The sequence below is a fragment of the Megalops cyprinoides genome, chromosome 2, assembly GCF_013368585.1.
Source record: "Megalops cyprinoides isolate fMegCyp1 chromosome 2, fMegCyp1.pri, whole genome shotgun sequence".
NCBI classification, from domain to species: domain Eukaryota; kingdom Metazoa; phylum Chordata; class Actinopteri; order Elopiformes; family Megalopidae; genus Megalops; species Megalops cyprinoides.
In genome coordinates, this window is record NC_050584.1 from 47,742,243 (window position 1) to 47,763,235 (window position 20,993).

Here is a 20,993-nt window from a genome sequence, read left to right on the forward strand (position 1 = left end):
TGTGTTTACTTAGCAAATGCTAAATAGCAGAAAATAGCTCACAACCTGCTATTTAGCATGTCTGCGTTGTTTAACTAAGGAACAATGCGAGCAGGAACACTGTGCAAAATAAGCGGCATTCGTGAGACGCCAAGAGTGTATTGTTTTGAAACGAAAACAAGGCCGGGGTTTGAAGCGCAGCACTGTGCAGTAATAACAGACAGCCTGTCCTGTCTCTGAGGGGATCAGAGAGAGGTGAAGTGTGTGGTGCTCAAGGCTGGGAGATAAAAGCGCTGATGGTGCCTGCCAGGCTGCAGTGTGTGTCCACCTCACCCCCCCGCCTCCTCCGTGTTCCTCCGCAGGACCTGCTGCACCTGACCGAGCTGGACCTGCAGCAGTTGGGCGTCCACAACCGTGTGCACCGGGTCCACATCCTCTCCAGCATCCAGGTGCTGCAGGAGCGTGAGAGACGGAGAGGTCAGTCTCAGTCACACTCCCCTCCGCCCAGTGGGGCATCGCCTCTCCCCAAAGCAAGGCCTCATCTGATCCATATCTGCCTACTAACATAAGGGTGGAGTAATAACAAAGACCCATGAGTCACGGTTTTATACCCGCATCACAGTGAGAAAAACAAGGGAGCTTGGTGCATTTGGCAAAGCTGTTTTCCCTACTTGACGAAAGTATGGTTAACACAACAGGGGTGGCAGTGGCAGCGGAATAGCACAGTGGTAAGGAGCAGGACTTGCAACCGAGAGGTTGCCATTTCGATTCCCAGCTGTTGTACCCTTGGGCAAAGTACTTAACCCAGAATTAAATATCCAGCTATATAAACGGGTAATGTAAAAAGAAACTGTGACCTGTGCAAGTTGCTCTGAATAAAAGCGTCTGCTAAATGCCTATGCAATGTAAGTAAAGGCACTTGACATAGAACAGGACAGAAATGCATCAAGCCTCTGCATGACATGACAGGCCACTGCAGTGTTTGGTCCATCTGTGCACCGTGGCCCGTGCAAAACACATAAAGACAACACACTTATGTTTTAACAAGGGAAAGTGTCACTCATGTCAGTCCAGAGAACACACGGCTAACCAAATCTTATCTGCTTCATCAGCCGGGCTGTTTTGACAGATCAGGCCCAGGCCCTGTTTGTCTAGTTCCCTGCCTCCTGTGCGGCGCGCTGTTTGTGTTGGGCAGCTTACGCCTGACAGTGTGCTCTGTCTGACAGAGAAGGGGCCTATTAATTCCCTGCTCTGGGGAAGGCCACCTGACAAGACTCTGGTCATGATCAGGCCCTAGGTGATACCCACTCAACCTCGTTGGTACTGCGGTCAGAAAAAGAGAAGAAGCATAACCCTTGAACCATTAAATCTTTATTTACTGCAGCACAACACACCACCCCGGACATTTGGTATCGCATTTGTGGTAACACTACGCTCTCTCACCTTACCAAACTGATATGAATGCTCTGATATTTCCATTTGGATTGCCTACTAGAAGAAGGTTCTTTCATGTCTTATTGTTTCTGCCATTAAAAACAAGTGCAAAAAATGTGTTAATATGAGTTAGCTGTTATCTGTTTATTAGCCTCTCAGCTGTAAATCATAAAGGGAAAATATAGGCTCAGTAACGTTCAGGGATTATGAAGGCAGAGGAAGACGCATTAAGTCGGCTGAGGCGAGAAAAAAAGGAATGACAACATCAGCTCATTTACTGTAAACACAGATATTTTGTCTTGCATGAACTTGCTTCCTGTAATGATTTACCAAGATATGACACTCTGCTCCATCAAACACGCTGGAAGCCGCAAGGAGGCGGAACCCATATGAGTCTGCAACAGGTGATTATGCACACTTTACCCAACAGTGGATGTAGCTGCCATGACTCACCTTCAGGCAGTAGGCTGTTGTGTATAATTAAGTCTTGAAGGAGCCGCACATGAAGTGTCCGCATTGGATTGCAGACAGGTCTCATCATGTTTCCCGTATGTGATCACGTGACCACCCCTGCTGTTGTGAGAGGTAAAGTTTGTGTTTGGGGGGCACATTCTTCTGAGGGTAAAATGCTTCAGGAAAGTAGAGTAAACATCTGTGTCAACACTGTGGCAACATCTAGTCCTACATGTCCCCAAGTGCCATCTTTCATCATGTATTTTAAATGTTAGTTTTATGTTAAATCTTGACTCTTGAAGCAGATAGTGCTGGTAGAATTCACCTATCATATGTGAAAGGCTCAGCTCTTATGGTCTCATATAGTCAAAACTGTAGCTGCTAAGAGTAGTTGAGGAAGTGTGATTTCTTAGTAGTGCTAATGGGATTTTAACATTGGTTAACTTGACTCGGTTAAGTTTGCTCTTTTTGTAACAGGACCGTTTTGGGTAAATAATATCAAACAGCAAGTAGCGTTGCGCTGTTAATCTAGTATTGTTTCATCTTGTTTTCCATACTCAGAATTAGCCACTGCAATTATTAATTTTAGACTCATGGCAGTGTGTGTGTGTGTGTGTGTGTGTGTGTCTGAAAAACAGTGTCTTCCCACTGAGACTGACCCACAGATCTTCATATTGATTCAGTGTAAAAAAAGCTGTCCTTCCAACTGAATAGTGACTGCACAGCATAACCAGAAGATCTGAAAGGAGGATCCTGATATGAATGCTCAATTTATGACAGTGCGACATTATGGCATAGTAGTAACTTGTCAAATTGACATGAATAATAAGAGAAGAAAAAATATTTTTTTCTTTCCAGTTCCAAACCACATGTCTGATCTTCAATCAAACTGAAAATCCTAACCCAACCCAACACTTAACCCACTCCTATAAACTGGAAGCCAAAAATGTAATTTTAGAATGCAGTACATTAGTGTCTTTGGATATGTTTTTTAGACAGATAAACAACCATCAAATTACTCAGTTATATTTCTTCTCTTTCATTAGACACAAATCCCAAATATGGTTTTGGGTTTTCCCAGACTGGGCTTCAATGCTCAATGAACATTTTTCAGTTTGTGGAATTAAAATGAATATTTTCTCTTTTTCCTGTTATTTCATGTTCTGATTCGGTCCAGAAACCAGGTCGAGTACTGTGTGTTTGGAAGGGCACTCAGCAGACACACTGAATGCTGTTTTTCTGAAAGCAGGTAACGTACCATTAAATGGGAGGTTGGCATGCTGCCCATCCCACCATTAGGACAGATTGATAATCTTTAGTAGAAAATGACATCCTTTGGAAATGCTAGCATGACTTTTGACCTAGATAAGTACATTTGAAAGGCAATGAGGTTTGAAAAGGTATGTGTATAAATTTTTAATATGTATTTTGGATCTTAGCTTTTGCAGTGGATTGAAGAAGATATATAGCACAGTCCTTAAAGGGCTGGATGGAATCGTTCCTATATTTATGCAGTATAAATATTATGCTTATAAGAATGAAATAATATGTTTAGCAGATTCATTCTGGCATCAAACACATGCAATACATGTTCAGTTGAGTGCAATGGGGTAAAATAAGCCAAAAACTTCTTTAGAATTTGAATACAGTGAGTTGTGTATCTTGTGCTAATTATTCTAGCATCTAACATGAAATATTTTGGAAAAAGTTACACAGGTTAGCTAACAAACTGGATGCCAGCTGTTGTGGCAGAAAAAAGGGAGATGCTTTCTGCAAATGAAAAAAGACTTGAGTTTTAAAATAGCCTTTAAACTAGACAAAAACATGCAGGTAGGAAAGTTGACATTCCACAGTCTACACTGTCTATGACTCTAAAAGGCAGGGAGAGCATCATGAAAAATGAATTGTATTAGTAATTTGAACTAACAAGGCACCTATGATTACCTTGCTTTGTTTTTCTGCCTGAGGTTTGTGTGTGGGATTGATAGCCCTAACTATCAGTATATAGATTTTGGTCTGTTGCACATATCACAGGACTATGAACAGAAAGGCCCTGAAGAGGGATAATGTTTGTCACCTTGACAACATGTGAGATTTTTATGGCAAAATCTAATCTGATTCCAAAAATGTTGGATGCTTTTAAGATGTTCAGAGTTTCCAAACTCTGCCGTCACCACTGGGTGTGGCTTTTTGAGGTTTGGAAATAACCTTTGACTGACCAGTGGGTTTGATTTGTCACACCCAACTCAGTTCCTCTTCATGTAGTTCTCCTGAATAATGTAAACAAAGTCTTTCCAAGCTGTTTTTTTTTCTTAAGGGCCAGCTGTCGAAGTTCTCTAAAAATGACACTGTTGAAATGTAATGCCAGACCAAATGCCTCTGTCACAGTTCATTATAGCCATACATAAAAGCAGTCCTAAGCCTTCCTCAGTGAGCTCTGTGTGGCTTTATTAACCAGCACTGCCTTTGTGAAAACTGCCACCAGGAGAGTGCCCTGCAAACACTGCAAACAATAACTGATGGCTGTGTCCAAGTAAAGGCCACCAGTGTCCTCTTCTGTGAGCCAACAAGCCACCTAAGTCTGTCACCAATGTCGGCTATCAATTATTTTTACTGCCCTGTTGGGCTGCCCTACAGCTTTTTAAAGGTTTTCTGTTGTTTGGTGGTTTTCTGTTTGTCTTATGACGTTTCCTCTTTAAATCTTGGCAGGGCTTCCTTTTGATGACAATGTGTCGTAATGTGAGAAGGCAGATGATATTTGGTAAGGCAAGAGCATGCAGATGAGCTGTTATTTGTGCCTGGTGGAAAACATCAGTTACCATGGTGAGAAAATTCCACATTGCGCTCAGCTGAGACCATGGCTTAAAGATAGCCAGGACCACATCAATGATAGGTGTGGTTAAGTCTGCTAAGATTTCAATAACCGCATCTTAGGGAGACAAAATGAGGATAGAACAGAGCCAAAATACGTCATTCAGTGTAGACATACACACCACTTGGGTTTAGCTAGGCTGTGGATAGTGTATGCATTGTTCCAGTTGCAAATGCAAAGCAAAGAAGTGGGTTCAGATTATATTTATGCATATATGTGCCAGTGGAGCCATTCCAGACCAGATTTAACTATGAATACAGAAATGTAATACATTCTACTATTGGGAACACAATAGCAAAATGCAATCTACTGACAATCAACATACTGTATATCACTATGACTCTGGAGCCATTTGTGCAAGTCAGAGTTAATGCAGGATATTTTATGTTTTAAAAAAATATGAATATATGATTATTATAACAATAATTCCTTCATAAGTGCTTCATAAGAAAAATGTATGATCAACATCAGAGCTTGAATAAAGATGTTTCGCCACTGCAGCATTGAATCTACTACTTGATTTTACACAGATGAGATATTCAGCATTATTCTTTGTGATATCCTCTCTATCATTTTTTTTTCCACACAGCTAAAATCTGTGGAATGGGACATTTCCAAAGCAAGGGCAATTAAGGACAGTTTACATTTTGTCCACTGATAAACAGCAGTTCCTTGCACGTTATTTCACTGTGTCTAAGAGGGGGAAACATAGAGTACATTCTTTACCCAGAACAGAATGCTTCATAACTGTGTGCTGACAATATCGCTCCTCTGGTACGCCCCAGAGTGCAGGCATGCTTGAGCCAGGACTGGCAGCCCCAGGGTTTTGAGTCATGGTGATTGGCATGATATCTGCAAGGCATCGTGAGTAATGGGCAGAAGATTAGAGATCAGGATCTTTAGTCAGAGGAGATTATGGGTGGACCATTCTTTAACAATTTCCCGAAAAAGTCACCCTTCAATCATCCAGAATATAGGTGTGATTTTCCAAAATACACATAAAGTCAAGGGTTTTAGAAACAGTAATCAGGGCTTCATCCCCCTGAGGTAAAACCAGGGTAAAAACATCACAGAGCCTCAAAATTTCATTTGTGACTATATTTGGTTGTGACAGCCATTTAGTCATTGATGACCTTTGAATTTGGGGAGCTGCACCACCGCAAAGGACATGTCACCTCTCGATGGAGATGTCGGGAGGGTCTCATGGAGGTCACATGGGATTCTGAGACTTGTCGAGTGAGTCTCAGCATAGGTGCCTGGGGATACGTGTGACATCAGATAAGAACAGAGCTTGAAAGTGCCTTCTCAGTGTCATTGGGCCACAAGCTGCGATACAGCTCACAGGAAAAAGCTTGCCTCAAAGTCTTCCCAGCATGAGCACAACTATATTTTGCATTTATATCATGGCCATGTCATCTAAATAGTCTGAGTAGAAAACAATGAAAAAGACATTTAACTGAGACAGTTACATTGGATCGGATTTGAGGCATTGATGGTTTCATTGCTACCTTGACCTTTTTGGTGTAACGTGGGACTAAATTGGCCCACGGCAGGTTTACTGTAACCAATGAAGACTTGGCTGTTATCAGGTTAACAGCTCTTCAATGTCTGCACTCTCCTTTACTGAATTCAATAACCTGCTACTGCTCAGACACTGAAAAAGTGAAGGCCGTTGGTCTGTGACGATCTGTCCTCTGACACATTATGTAATTGTCCCACCGAATCACCAAACACTAAACAAACATCACCTGTCCCAACAGTCCCAGCCCAATGAGCTGGCTACTCAGTCAGGAGGGAACACACGCAAGTGCTGTTTATTTTGATCTACAGGCACTGAAGGACAGAGGAAAGTGACTTCGGTGTGGAAACTGACGTTCTGTTTTTGATCGCAGACATTACACTGTACATATACTGTATCTGTCACGCACATATATATTTTTAATGAAATTACTTAAGTGGTTCAAATAAATAATTCGGATCAACAGCATGATATGAAAAAACATTTGAAGTGGTGTATGTTCACATTCTGCAAGACGGAAGTACTTCTTTCTGGCAGGGAAGGGCTATCAAGTCATATTTTTACCTGTAATATCCAGATGCCAAAACACAAGATATCATAATCTAAGTTCTTGGGTTTAACAAAGACTTTCCTTAAAGGTTGAAACGTGAGGCTTTTCTCCCTTGGCGTTTGGGAGAGAGAGGAGGCTGGGCCAAGCACTCCGGGGTAGGGCCGGCCCGGAGCTAACTCCAAGGCACCGCCCACTGAGGGTGTGTCTGGGAAGTTGTAAATCACTCTCTGCAGGGCTGTGAAACAGTGCTGGGGCATGTGTGTGTGTGAGTGAGAGAGAGAGACAGAGAGAAAGAGAAAGAGAGAGAGAAAGAGAGGGAGTGCTGACTCCTGAGGGGAGGAACACCGGCACAGCTCGCCGCGGGAGGCCCGGGACACAAAGCCAGTGTCCTGAAGGAGAGGGAGTTCGCACGCTGCTCTTGTTGTTGCCTTCCTGTGTGAGTCCGCGCACCAGTCCAGTATGTCTGGGATTGGGCTGTAACTCAGAAACGCTTCCAAAGTCAGGACCCGAGCACTTGGACTGCTCTTTAAAGAGGCTTGGGGAGACAGGTAAGCTGGACTTGTGACGGGAGCATATTGAGGGTGCAAGTACTTGCTTTGTCAGGGGAGGGTGGAATTTGCGTCATGGGCATTTAAATGCAGGTAAGGGCCAGTGAAGGGTTACAGGAGGGAGAGGGTTTTAGTAATAGGGACAATGTAGGGATATAGAGGCAAACCAGACCCCTGCAAGTTTTTTTATGATTGCTGCTTTTACATACAGTTTCTTTATACATAAACACATGGGTCTATTTTGTGGTTTAAAAGGATATCTCTGTGCAAAGAAGACTTTACATTACCGTGCTTACTTAATTCTGTGTGTCTTTCTTACTGTATGTTTGTTGTCATTGCCTGATCTTATTGAAAAGGTCATGCTGGCTACAGGGTTAACCTTACCCATCCTCTTCAAAAGCACAGGGTGGTCTGTTTAAATTACTCAAAAATGTTTTCAGTAGATGCGGGTAATGTAATGTAGCAGTGTTAATATGGTCATTTAGAAGGAGTGGGGGACGTCCCTGTAAAGGCTATGAAAGAAAAAAATGCTTTTGCCTCAGAAAGCTTCACAGTGTTACAATGGCAGACTAAAGCTTGAAAGTTAAGACTGTGATCAAGTACAACACACACACACACACACACATACACACAGAATGAGAGAGTGAGAAAGGGAGAGAGATAATGGCAGACTGAATTTTGAAAGTTAGACTATGATCAAGTACAACACACAAACACACACACACACATGACAGAGAGAGAGAGAGAGAAGTGACAATGGCTCGTCATGTTTGTGGGGGGCTTGTGAGCAGTGCAGTGGCGGGGGCACTGCTGTGGGCTTTAATAACTTTGTGATTAATATGTCACACAGAGCCCAGCCAGCCCAGCCAAATGAAAGGAGCTTGGCTGGGCTCTTAGCAGAGGCAGGAGGAGGGGAAAGATCGGCACTTGTATTGTTCTCCAAAGTCTCAACAAAGGAAGGGCCCAAAAAGAGTCATGTGACAGTTGGGCTTATTGTTCTTTTCATGGGTTTGGAGTGAAAGACTGACCAGGGGTGGCTCCTGCAGTGCAGTGCATTGCACTTGTGTGTGTGTGTGTGTGTGTGTTCTTGTTTGTGCATGCATAACACCTCACACTATCACAAGTTTCTGGAGAGTACACTGGGAGGAAAGGCAGTCTCAGTTTCCTCTGCTTAATTTTTCCCCTCTGTTGCTGGTATTTATTTCTGCTATTTCTTTTCCGCCTTCTCATTAGGTTTGTAGGCCGGAGGATTAATTAGGGCCCATCCCAATCGCATATGATTGAGCTACGTCCTCTTAAGTGCTTGCCTTTAAAGCATGAGTTGACAGAAGTCAGGATATTACAACGCCTTTCACGCATTCATTGATTGGAGCTGTTTCCAGGTCAGCATTTATTTTTAACCTTCCTATTTCTGCTGATAAGATCAGCTCAACTGCACCATAAATCTGCATGTCTGCCGAGCTCTTTTCTCACAATGACATTTCCGTTAAATTTGATGAGGGCTGATTTATGCTTTGGGTCAACACCCAGCCTAAGATACAATCAAGACTTCATTTCTTCAACGGCATTTTGGTGAGTTTGGCAACCGCTAACTTGACTGAAAATAACCTCATTTACTCTGAAAAAAGTAACACTTGCGTTTATTTGTAGGTCAGTGGGGGAAAAAAACATTAACAGAATCCAGGCGGGACGCTGTTAATTTAGAAAGCGATTACTTCCTAAACCAGTCTGCTTGCTAGGAAACTAGATATAAAGGAGCAGCAGGTCCAACTGACAGAGACAGCCATTGGAGGGTATTTTCAGCCATTCGTAATCAGTGTAATTCCCTCAGAGTGGTCACCCCATTATTCGTGATGTGGGAAAGCAGAGGCTGGGTCCCTCAGCTGAGCTGGCTGATGCATGGCTTTTTGCAGAGTGCACTTGGAGCCCTCAGCCTTGTTGAGCCTTTTGTCCATGCAGTGCAGGTTTGAATTCATTAAGGTCTGTTATTCACCAGATTCCCATGGAGCAGTGTGGGGGGATGGCCCTGGAAAAGCAGACAGCCATAACACTCTTCTTGTTTTGAAATGCGCTGGATGTTTTCCTTCTACAGTCTTTTCTTCATATTTTTTTTTCTGAATGTGAGCTGTTGTTATTACATTTCATACTTTACATTCTAGATGTTGGCCTCTCTCTGAAACACCCATAGATTTAGATGTTATTCTCTGTGGAAGACAGATACTGTGTGATGTATTGCAGATAACTAATTTATTTACTTCTTCGGAAGAAACCATAAAAGCATCCTAAAATTAAATTTTTGGAGTCTCTATTTGTATACATTCTTATAAAACAACACTAATCCTCAGCAGAATCCAACTATTTACTAAGTGTTTGAACTCATGCAGGCCTGCCTGTCTACCAAAGCTATATAATAATATACATCATACAGGAAGTATAACTTTGAAGTGGGTCAGATGTTACTCTGTTGATGATCTCTCTCTCTCTCTCTCTATCTTGCTGTCTCTCTTTTCTTCCTTTGTGCTATAAAGGGAATGATGTCAGTCAACAGTAGGCAGCTGGTGTGCTGAGGAGAAAGAGAGAGAGAGAGAGAGAGAGAGAGAGAGAGAGTTTTGGGGGGAGTAGGAGAAGAGGGAAGCCCAGCTGAGACCTGCTATTCGGAATGCTACGCTGATATTAACCCTCACGCCGCCAGCACGTGCTGACCCATACCACAGGAGGCTAATTATTGAACAGCATTCCTTAACTGCTAACAGATGTCCCTTGCCACAATCACAGCCGTGTCTCCCTGTGTCATCAACAGCAAGTCCCTACAGTGGCTGCCCTGGGGCTCTTTGCACATCTGCCAATAAGCCAGGAAAAGCAGAGACACATAGATTCAGAATGAGGAGCAGTGAGTAGATGTGGGCTCCTCTTCCTGTTGTGTCTTTTGTTTTTGTCTAAGGGTATGAGTAAGTGCGTTGAGGATTGTGACTCAAACTTGTTCATGTGTCTGCCTCCAGTAACCTGTCTAAATCAATATTCAAAGAAAGATTGGCCCGAGCATGTGACATAAACTGTAACATAAAATGAGCAGACTGTCCTAAAGCCATTGTATACTGATCTGTTGGTCACAGTGATGACTATGTTTTCATTTTCGTTACTGGTCAAAAATTATTCATTGTGTTTCTTCATCCTGAAAAATGCACAGGTGATTGAGGTATATGGGTCAGCTGGCACAAATGCTTTAACAATCCTACTGTATCCCTTAAAATCTTGCTCAATCCATCCGGAGACTCATTGGATTTACTCAGTAAATACTGCTCAAATTATTTTTTGGAAAGAGTTTTTGAAGTATTGTAACTAAAGCCTACCGCTCCTTTACTCTTCCAAAGTAAAAAAATTTTCATAGGTTGTTGCCGCTGAATGGGGCAGTCACACTGCACCGCAGTAAGAGAGTGAATGGGCGATTATCAGGTCACTGACTGATGGTCAGCAGGACCATCAGCTTAGGATAATGGAGTTAGTGTTCCTTTCTGTGGTGTTGGCTGTAGCGGGTGAGTGACTGGGACTGTGGGTTTTCCATCAGAAAGACTTTAACAGGCAGGTTAAAACAGCAGACACCAACCGCCAGGATGGGGAAATCCCCAGTCCCACCACATGACAAGCAATCTGCCCGACTGGGACACTCGGGCCCGCTCTAACCCGGGGAAAATTGCAGCGCATTTCTGCGCTTTGCTGTGGCCACCGAAAGAGCGATATCTGGTTGCAGGAATCGTGGTCGAGGTGGTTTAACTGTTCAGGAGCTTCAAACGGTGCCTTGATTTTTCCTGCTCTGTTAAGGATAATTTTACTGCTCCTTGGTTTAACGGCGGAACAAAAGAGGGGCGCTGAGAGAGCAGAGATTGGATTTCACACAGCAAGCTGGAGACAAAGGAGGAGAGAACAGCACCAGCGCTCCCGCGCATGAGTGTGTGTGTGCGGTGAAAGGGTTTAACGGGACTGGTTTAGCGGGGTCAGCGAGCTCTAACACGCAGCCGCCGTCTGGGTCAGTGGACTTGATCTGCTGTTTCATTCAGTATCCCTCTACAGCCCCCGGTCTATAGACCGGCCTGATGAAGATCCCGGCTCCCTCGTTGTCCGGCCCTTTGTTTTACTTTGTCCTTCTGGTAGTTGGTTTTTATTTTCTTTACGGAGGGAGGCTGCCCTGTGTGTACGCAGCACTAATACTGGAGAATGAGGGAAGCATTGGTGGGCAGTTAAAGTGCCATTTTTTTCAGCTTTGTGTGTTCTTTCTCTTTGGGCATTCAAGGCTTGCATTTTAATTATGATGGCGCTCTGCTTAGTTAATCTCTAATTAGGACGAAACGGCATGAACCGTGATGCACATCAGAGTGGCTTGGATGTTGTTCTCACAGGTGAGACAAAGGTTTGCATTCCAGGCAGGAGGAAGATTCCCCAAAATAAAAAAAAGTTATCAATAATGCATTAAGAGGGAAAAAGAATGGCAAGGATCACTAGGTTGAAGGGAGCACTCATAGTGCAATGGTGAACAAAAAGGAAAAGATGCCAGATCTTGCTAATGAACTCTCCTTTCTTCTTTAACATGATACGAGGATAACACATGCAGGGAAGAGAGCAGGAGATGAAATGGCTCTCCTTTGAAAAGACTCTTTATTCTGGCGCTGCAATTAGCGGTGTTCCAACCTCATTGTGGAATGCTGAGGTAAACATGTTTTGAGGGAACAACAAGAGATCCCAATCTGCTGCCTGGCAGTCAGTCGCCTGGGAGTTCCACTGCTTGCCTGCAGCCACACCGCCCGCCTACAGTGCCTCTGCACGGCTCCACCAGCAGAGGGATCTCACTAGACTAGTGGCTGGGGCTGATGGTGCTCCACTCCCTTACTAATTAGTTTCTGTGCATCTAAACAAAATAGCATCCCACTGGGACCGTGCTGTACCTTTAGCCACAGCCGGACAGCTGGGATATTCAGAGACAGCTCCTGTTGACTGTTCCTGCAAGTGCATCACAGTGTCTGGACAGCTGACGTGTCTCCTTGCACTATTTTCACAACAGTGACGCAATAAGCACCTAGATAAGGGGACCCTTCACAGGTCGCCATCATTATATAACCGTAGTGGAGGTAGGTGCTCTCTCCCTGTGTCTGGCTTGATCTGCAGGCTGTCCATAGTATGTGTGGTATTGCCATGTGTTTTGGATTATGTAATCTAGTGACTGATGTATGGTAGTATACTTGGCTTCCCTTGTCTAGTCAGGCTGCACAAGTTAACTTCTGGTAGGGTTTTTTCTCACTCAGGTATGCTCTCAATCAATGGTCTGGGAGTGTAGTTAGCCTGGTCTGACACTGTTGCTCAATCAACTTGAATGGGTATGTTTATGTTCTATTGTGCTGGAAGTCGCTCTGGATAAGAGCATCTGCTAAATGAATTTTATGTAATGTAATGTTCCTGTCTGACCCTCAGAGCTGAAGATGATGGCGGAGGGGAAGTTCGCCAGCCTGCCGCGGAACATGCACATGGGCAGGCAGTGCTCTCTGGCCACCTCCATGGACCTGCTGAGCTCCCGTCCCGCCGTGGCCCAGCTGCCCCCCAGCGGCTACCAGAGCGTCTCCATCCACGGCACCCTGCCCCGCAAGAAGAAGGGGGCAGGTCCCGCGCACCCGTGGGACGCACACTGCCACACGGGCTCCCTGCCTCACCCCGCCCGCTCCCGCCTGCCCTCCTCGCCCCTCATCCACAACGTCATCGAGGAGCACCGCCCTCTGAACACTACCTACAGGTAAACTCACTCTGCGCAGCAGCACCTCTCACTGTACAACTTCACATATCACGTTACATTCCATGCACCACACACAACACTGTACTCCACACACATCCTCACAACCATATATGGTACACCACATTTCACACACAGCCTCATCCTCTGCATGATGGTATGTGTGTTAGATCATTCTGTCACATGTGGTACACACCCCATCTCACACTCAACACCATACGTCATATCACACCCTACATTAAATCAAACTCCACACACCACTTACGTGTAGTGAATACAGTTCTGTCACTTGCCAAAACATGCACCAGTCTTATCTTACTTATGTTTGCTCTGAGTAACACCAAAAGCCTAAAATAAATGGGTGTTACAAGGTCGAAAGGGTAATATGAACAATGACCATTTTACAAGATGTGCATGACTTCCTCATCTGTTTCCCTTTTTAGCAATGGTATTCTTAGATTTAGATTTCTCTAGGTAGGATAGAAGAATATGCCTGTTAGTAAGACAGGATTTGGAAATCAGCAAAGGGATGAATTGCAAGAAGAGCACTTAGGCTTCCAATGTAAGCCAGTTTTCAGTGGTGAGTCCTGCCTGCCGTTACCCTGTTGCACTTCCTCAGAAGAGCAGCCCAACTTGAGCTCCTGGAGTGGTGAGCGGGTCAGCCGAGATCTAATCACTACACACAAGTTAGCACAGGCCCACAGCTGCCACTGGCCTGTGCTTTATCCTACTGCTCCCTGAGTCAGAGCCTCTTCCCTGAAGCCAGCAGATGTTATCTGGTGCGAGCAGGATCAGAGCGCCCTGGGGCCATGTGTTTCCCCGGGCCCGTGCAGCTTGCGGCTCTCCTCTGAAACCGGACACCCGTCGGCTCTTAAGCTGTGAGCGCCCACATCTGCTCCGCATGATCCCATTGACTCAGGTGTTCACCTGGAATTCTGGGAACACGTACCACCAACCTAGTGAACGAAAAACAACAGCTCTGGGGATTATCAAAGCTAGAGAGCACACTGAGAAATTTTAAAAGAAAATAGGTCAATCTCTCCACTCATCACTGGTTTCTTTGGGAAACATGACCTGAGGTTTAATCTAAACCAAGTATGCAGGAAACAATAAAATACCATAAATCGAATATTATAAAGAAAAAAGTTAATAGGTTTGAAAGTTGCAGTTTTTCCATTGAGTATTGGTTAAAAACAGAAGCTCCGTTACAGTCAGTGGTGCTTTCCCATGCGGTTACCATGTTATGGTGTCCTTTTATGTAGCCTTCAAGCTCGGTTTGATTTCTGCTGCACTGTTCAGTGACTTCTGTCTGCCTAGGGTAGTAACCCATGGACCAGATGCATGCCATATTTGCTTGCTCTTTGCCATTGTTCAACAGACAGACAATACCAAAATTGTTATTGTACACTATTGTAAAGGAACAGGAACAGGCAAAGCTTGGTTTGTAACCCTTTAATATAAATAGGTTTGTATGAACAACTAATCTACAATCAGCAAAAACAAAAACAAGGTAAAGGATCAGCATAGATGTGCAGATGAATTGTGATTTTTTTTTATGCTGTCTCTAGTGTAATTGAACATGTATTTTGGAGTTTCTTCGTGTTCTCTGACCATATTGAGATAATTATCTGGTTGGAAGCTAGCTGTAGTCAGTACTTGGACAGAGCTGCATTGAAGGTGTGTGTGTGTGTGTGTGTGTTTGGAGTCATGTGTTGGGAGGTGTCACTGATGTGAATCACACTGTTCCAAACTGGAACAAAGTCTCCAGACACAACACACGAGAACCAGCAGGGTTAAGACAAGAAACACATTCCTATGAATCACCCAGAAGTCCATTAACACCTTAGCATTATCACTGCACCTTAAACTCTGTCAGTGGTAATACCCCCCCCCCCCCCCCCGGCTGTGTCATCTGTCCAGACCCTCAGATACGTGTGCATGTAGAGTGATTGGAGCAGCAGCCAGTAGACAGCATTACTGCTGGCCGTTGTAGACCAGTTGAACATTGCTGGACAGAAGGAAGCACAGCCCACAGCAGGACACCGGGGCGGGGGTGCGAAGATGAATGTCAGGGGGGTTTGGGGAGGTGCATATGATTGCAATACAGCCCTTGTTCTTTGACATTTGACGGTTACCCAATATAAGTCTATTTTTCATTACCACAGGACTCGTTATAGGGCGGGGTTGTGAAAAATGACAATAACAACATAAAAAGAGCTCCCTGGAAGCACTTTAGAGCTAGCAACGACCTTAAATGAAACTCTCGTTACCATAACAACGCCCATCGCAACTCTGTGTGACACACAGGAGAGGTGCTGCCATTTAGCAGCAGGAGGGATCTGCCTCAGCAGAGAGAATAAGAGAGAGAGAGAGAGAGAGACAGAGAGAGGGGGAAGAGAGAGAGAAAGAGATGAGAAAGAGAGAGAGAGCTGTGAGAGGGGCTCTGAAGAGGACCCTGAGGCAGAACTGTTTCTTCAGGGGATCCTGTGGCATCAGCTTTACCGTATCGAGTTCTGGCTCAGGTAACTCTAGAAAGTGACAGAGGAGAAAAATTGTAAAGGTGAGGGTTTAATGGTCGGCGTTGAAAGCTTCAGAGGATCTCTCTCTCCTCAGCCTCTCAGGCAGTGGTGCAGAGCCTCATTGTATCTGATGGTTACTCGTTACCTCTCAGTGATATGGGTGTGGCGGGTGAGTTTTTCGGGACTATCCAGTAGCTTTGTAGAGAAAGGGTATGTCTGTGGTCAGTGATAGATGTTAGCTCTCCGTGTAGGTGTGCAACTGTATCCTTTTTCACAGTGCCCTGTGATGTAAGCTCCATGGTTCGCTTGCATAACTTAGTGGCTGAATATTGGGCAACATCAAAGTCTGCGAAGGTGATTGAACACACCGCTCTCCTGCATTCGGCAATTGAATTGTCATCTACATACGTTCTCACTCGGCTGCAAAACTTCATATTCTAAATTTTTTGGTGTCACTGTGACTTGTAATTTATAAGAATATTACAGCCTTCATTTTGGGGGTACATTAGGAAAAAGTACTTGAATGTGTGAATGAATCTGTGGGTGCTTATTTTAACACTGAGCAGGTCACAAGGCAGTGGGGACAATGGGAATTCACTGCCTGCGAAACATATGTAGCATGTTATTCACTGGGTTCTTGCTATGAAAGGTGCGGTGATTTATATGTGAGGGATTTTTCATGTAAACCCCAGCCATCATCGGCTTTGATTTAACTGCAAGTGACAGACAGCTGCCTATGTCTCTGGTTTACCCAATTCTGAAGGTAGTTGTTGGCCGCAGAAATGTAGAGACTCCCCGTAGAGCTGGACCAAGCTGGAGATGTGAGGGAGATTTATGGCCAGAGAGGAGAGATAAAAGGAATGAAGACCTCTGTGTGAAATGAAAGAGCTGGCAGTGAGGAATGGAGGAATGAACCAGCACCACGTCTCTCCCATACAACCCTCTTGTTCGTTCCCATAGGCTGCATGTGAGTTGGGCTTACTGGTCCAACATGGCTGCTGACTGGTGAGGTAAGGCCCTGGAAGGCACCCCATGCCTGAATGAGATTTGCCCCTGTATGGAGAACATTTTGTTTGTTCTCCATCAAGGTTGTCTTCAGAACAGCTGAGATAATCACCACAGACTTGCGGAGCCCAATGGCAGCTGAGCAACCTAATCAGGTCACCTGATCTGAGTCCAGTGCTGATGTAGATTTCACAATGTATGATCTGAGCTCAAACACTGATGGTCTTTCAGCCCTGTGCTGCAATACCTTCGTATTTGTAGGATCCCCGTTTGAATTGCACAAATAAGGCAGCTGTAATCTAATTATGAATGGTCTGCTACTGTTAGTCATTCCAGTATGGATATTACCTGTCACTTGTTGGAACAGAGAGACAGGCAATAATATCTCTTCATCTATACTGGTCTGTTCTGTGACCACACCGCATAACCTATTTATGCAGTGTGGGACTCCTTTCATTCAAAGATCTTCAGTTAATATTATTGTCCCTTTTTATTGAGCTCAACATCTGAGAACAGCTTCATTTCGCTGACAGTGGACTGTAGAGGTGTGATTAATTTTTGCAGTCAGGTCAGAATGTTCTGCTGGACAGAGGGTGGGGATTTAAAAAAAAGATATTTCCCTGTATGCACAGATCTGATGTGTAAATAAGCATGTTCAGTGCTAATGGAGAGAAAGGCCTTTATCAGCTGGACCCTGTTTTGGTTGGATGGAGGGCGCGCTGAACTCCTCTCTCCAGAGGCAGATCAGGACCCAGCTGTTCTGTATTTTATGGCTACCGCTCAGCACCAGCTGAAACAGCACGCCATGCACACACGCTATGTCAAAGAGCGCTCACTCTCACTCACACAGAGTTCACTGGAAATGAGGGAAATGTGCCTTGCGGTGAACCAAATGTTTGTATATTGCAGTTTCACTCATTGAGAGAATCAAGTGTCATCACAATTATACACGCACCCACAAAAGGGGGAAGAGCCGTCCTAAAAGACCCTGAAAAACTCCTCTTGACTGTTCAGTTGTGTGTCAAGAGATCTATTCTCAGACAGGCCCACAAAGTGTGTGAGAAGCAATGTGCTGAAATCCAGTTATAGCAAGGATGTGTTTCATGACTAGGTCTCTTAGCTATGATCTTGACTTTAATTGGTGAGGTTTTGTGACAGCCAGTGGTTAAGCGCAGTACAAATTTATTTTCAAGGACACAATACAGCTGTGGTTTGGCTGACATACAGCTGGTCAGAGAAAAACCTCCATTGTTGGGCCGTTTCCTTATTTTTTACATGAGGAATGTCTACTTTCAGTCTCCAAACTCCTTGGGATTTTCTGTCATAAGGATGTTGAGGAGGGCACTAATGTTGGAGAGAGTGTTTGACTTCACCTGCCGGTCGAGACCACGCCAGAGGGCCGCTGCGGTCTCCTTACACAAGGGGTAGCAGTGAACTGGGCCTTGTGTAATGCTATCGCGCTGTGACCGAGCCAGCTTTTCACAAGCCGAGCTGCTTCGACGATGAGCCAGAGTGGCCTTTATCCTCTGAGGGCGTGACACCCGACCGCACGCCCTTGTTGAAAATGAAGGCAGGTTTTTGTGTAAGAGGAGATGAAAGAATGGAGAGAGACCCGTTTTCTCCCTCGGCAGGCAGACGTGGTTAGAGGAGGGCTAAATGTGGAAAGAGCTGAGCTGCGCGCTTTGGTTGTGCGGCCGACATGGGGCTCCTCACCGGATGCAGTGGGCATTCGCATTTCACTTGACTCTACAGCCCTCTCCACCATATTTCCTGCGTTCCATTTTTCCCTCCCTGAAAATGCATTTGCAGAAAAGAACAGAAAAACAACCGTTCCTGTAATTAGGTGAGTTATTTTTAAATCTAAATCTGAGGTTCCCCGGGGGCGAGTATTTCACGCGTGCTTGTCGCATTTCGCCAGGTTTTAGATGTAAATCTATTCTGCTGGTTTTTAATTTTCACTCCACCAACATTTGCATGGAGTATATTCTTCTTATTTGTGCGGGATTTTCCTTTGCTGATCCCTATGGGAAATCTTGTGTAAGACTGGGACTTAATTTCCCTCCTGACTGTAATCCCTCGACGTTCAGAATTTGAGTTTAACTCTGTCTAAACACAACTTTTAAAGAAGAGAGAGGCTTGAAGACGAAGAAGACGATGTGGAACTAAAGTAAACAGTACCAGCACTCCAGTGCTATGGCTGTGATCTTTGAAGGGCAACCTCCTTTCATCCTCTAGAAGTTTTTTTTTTTGTTTTTAAGGATGTGTTTTTACAAATAAGTTATAGTTCTAAAAGCCCTTCTTGGGAGCACCAGCTCCCTCTGACAGCACCATCTTCAAATTCTCTCTACTCCCTAATGCAGTTATCTGGCAGATGTGGCTGGCTGCTTTGAGCCCTGAACTCGTACAGCCCTGTGAATTAGCCGGGGCGGTCAGAAGTGGGGACACAAGTGCCTGTGACTTGCAGTGGGGCAGGGGCTGGCTGAGTCTCCACACTACCCACAGTCTAGCAGAGGGGCAGCTGTGTAGGCGCGCTGGGACAGAGGGCCTGTGTGCCGGTGTGTGTGTGTGTGTGTGTGTGTGGATGTGTGTCTCTCGCTGCTGTCTTGCTGTGCTAAAAGAAGCCTTCTCTCTCCCTCACAGGGACCAGAGCAGTATGGATCCCACCATGGAGTACGTCAAGGTAAGAAGCAATTCAGGATTCACTAATGCAGACAAAAGTTGTTTTATTTTGTCTCTGTCCTTGATATCTTTCTAAAGAAGGCAAGATTATTTAGTTAAAGTTAATGGAGGGCACTTATGGAGTTTATTAACTTAAAGTTTGTGGAGGGCAGTCAGTCAAATCTTACATTAATTAATCCAAAGGATGTGGGGAGGAAAACAGGTTAAGGGTTTACAAAAACAGGATGTTCTTTAGCTGTTGAAATAAACACAATGCTAACACTCCCTGGTCATCTGATACTATTGAATGCTCTCATCATTTTATAAGTGCAGGGTCACAGAAATAGGACAGGAAAGCTCAATGCACTGTTGTGTGCTTTCTCTGGGAACACTGATAACTAAGCTGTAGCTTTGACATTAAGGATATGATGTCTTTAATGTTTATTTCTCCAGGCTGTTAGTGGGCTAGACAGAGAGATGGATAAATATATAAAGGGAAAGTAGTCTCTGAATACATTTGTATCTGCAGTCACTAAATACATTTGTAATTTTTTCAACGCGTTAAAGTTTTGGTGGTTTCAAAGTGGGTGATACAAAAATTAGTAATTTGTATGTTTGAGAGTGTATGTGCCTGCATGTGTGCATACCTTTATTTGGGTTTCACGGCTGCTATTTTGTTATGTATTGTTCCCAGTCTGGTGAATGAAATGTTGATGTAATCAGATTTAAAGCACAGAATGTTTTGGGTTTTTTTAAATGTCAGACAGGTTTTGCTGTTGTTGCATCAATTTCATCTGCAAAATACAGTCCTCCCTTAATGCTGTTTTCCCATGTAGATTAAATCATCATAGAGATCCTTCAAACAATCTTGAAAGAGAGAATGAGTCAGAGAGAAAACAGAGGGAGATTTTGTGTGTAAAGACTGAGGGGTTGGACATGATCTCCATAAACACTATTACTAAAATAACACAGGAAAATCATTGGCAGGGCAGAGAAGATTATGATCAGCTCATCCCTGTTTTTTTTTTTCTTGTGGGTGTCCCAGAACACACTGTGTATCTGCAATTACATAGCCAATGATTGACATTTGGCAGAGTGTTTTCCTGTGTACATCAGTGTTGCAGTGCAAAAGCAAGGCTCAGCAGTCTTTGTGGTGGAATTTTAAGTACAAAAGAAATGAAGAAATCTATATGCTAAATTTTACCAGTATAAATGAGGATGTGTTTAACAGAAACATTATTGTTCTGTTTGGGCTGCACATAATCAGTGTGCTGTAGTGTGCTGTGTTAGAACTCTTTCTTACCAGACTGTGTACATTAACCTGATGTGGGATGCAGTGTGTTAAATCTTGAATCATTACAAACCATTAATGTGTAATAGTATCTGGAGGAAATTGAACACCTTCATCTTGAAAGCTATAAGGTGGCAAACCACAATGATCTAATTTCTCCGGCAGCTGCGAGGAACATAGCCCGAGGAAAACGGCACTGCCGTCTGAATCAAATTTCCCACAGGTCGCCTCTTGTGCGGATCGGAGTTAGGGGGTTGTTTTTGTGAGGATGTGCACGCGGGTGCTGTGGGGCCCTTCACGCTTGTGAGTGATGGCTGTTTCCACTGTGTTCTGTCACCACACCATGACCTCTCTCAGCCAGCTGAGATGTGGCCGCTAACTCATCCCCCTGA

General features: G+C 44.3%; 1 protein-coding gene across 1 annotated transcript in view; it reads left to right on the plus strand.

The window, feature by feature from the left end:
- The first annotated feature begins 436 nt into the window (after positions 1-436).
- Positions 437-20,993, plus strand: part of bcar3 (BCAR3 adaptor protein, NSP family member) — a 46,886-nt gene continuing 26,329 nt past the window's right edge. Inside the window, exons 1-3 of the mRNA XM_036521972.1 lie at positions 437-456; positions 12,816-13,131; positions 19,293-19,332. Of these exons, the coding sequence (XP_036377865.1) occupies positions 12,824-13,131; positions 19,293-19,332 (348 nt within the window). The 5' untranslated portion in view covers positions 437-456; positions 12,816-12,823. The remainder of the gene's footprint in view (positions 457-12,815; positions 13,132-19,292; positions 19,333-20,993) is intronic.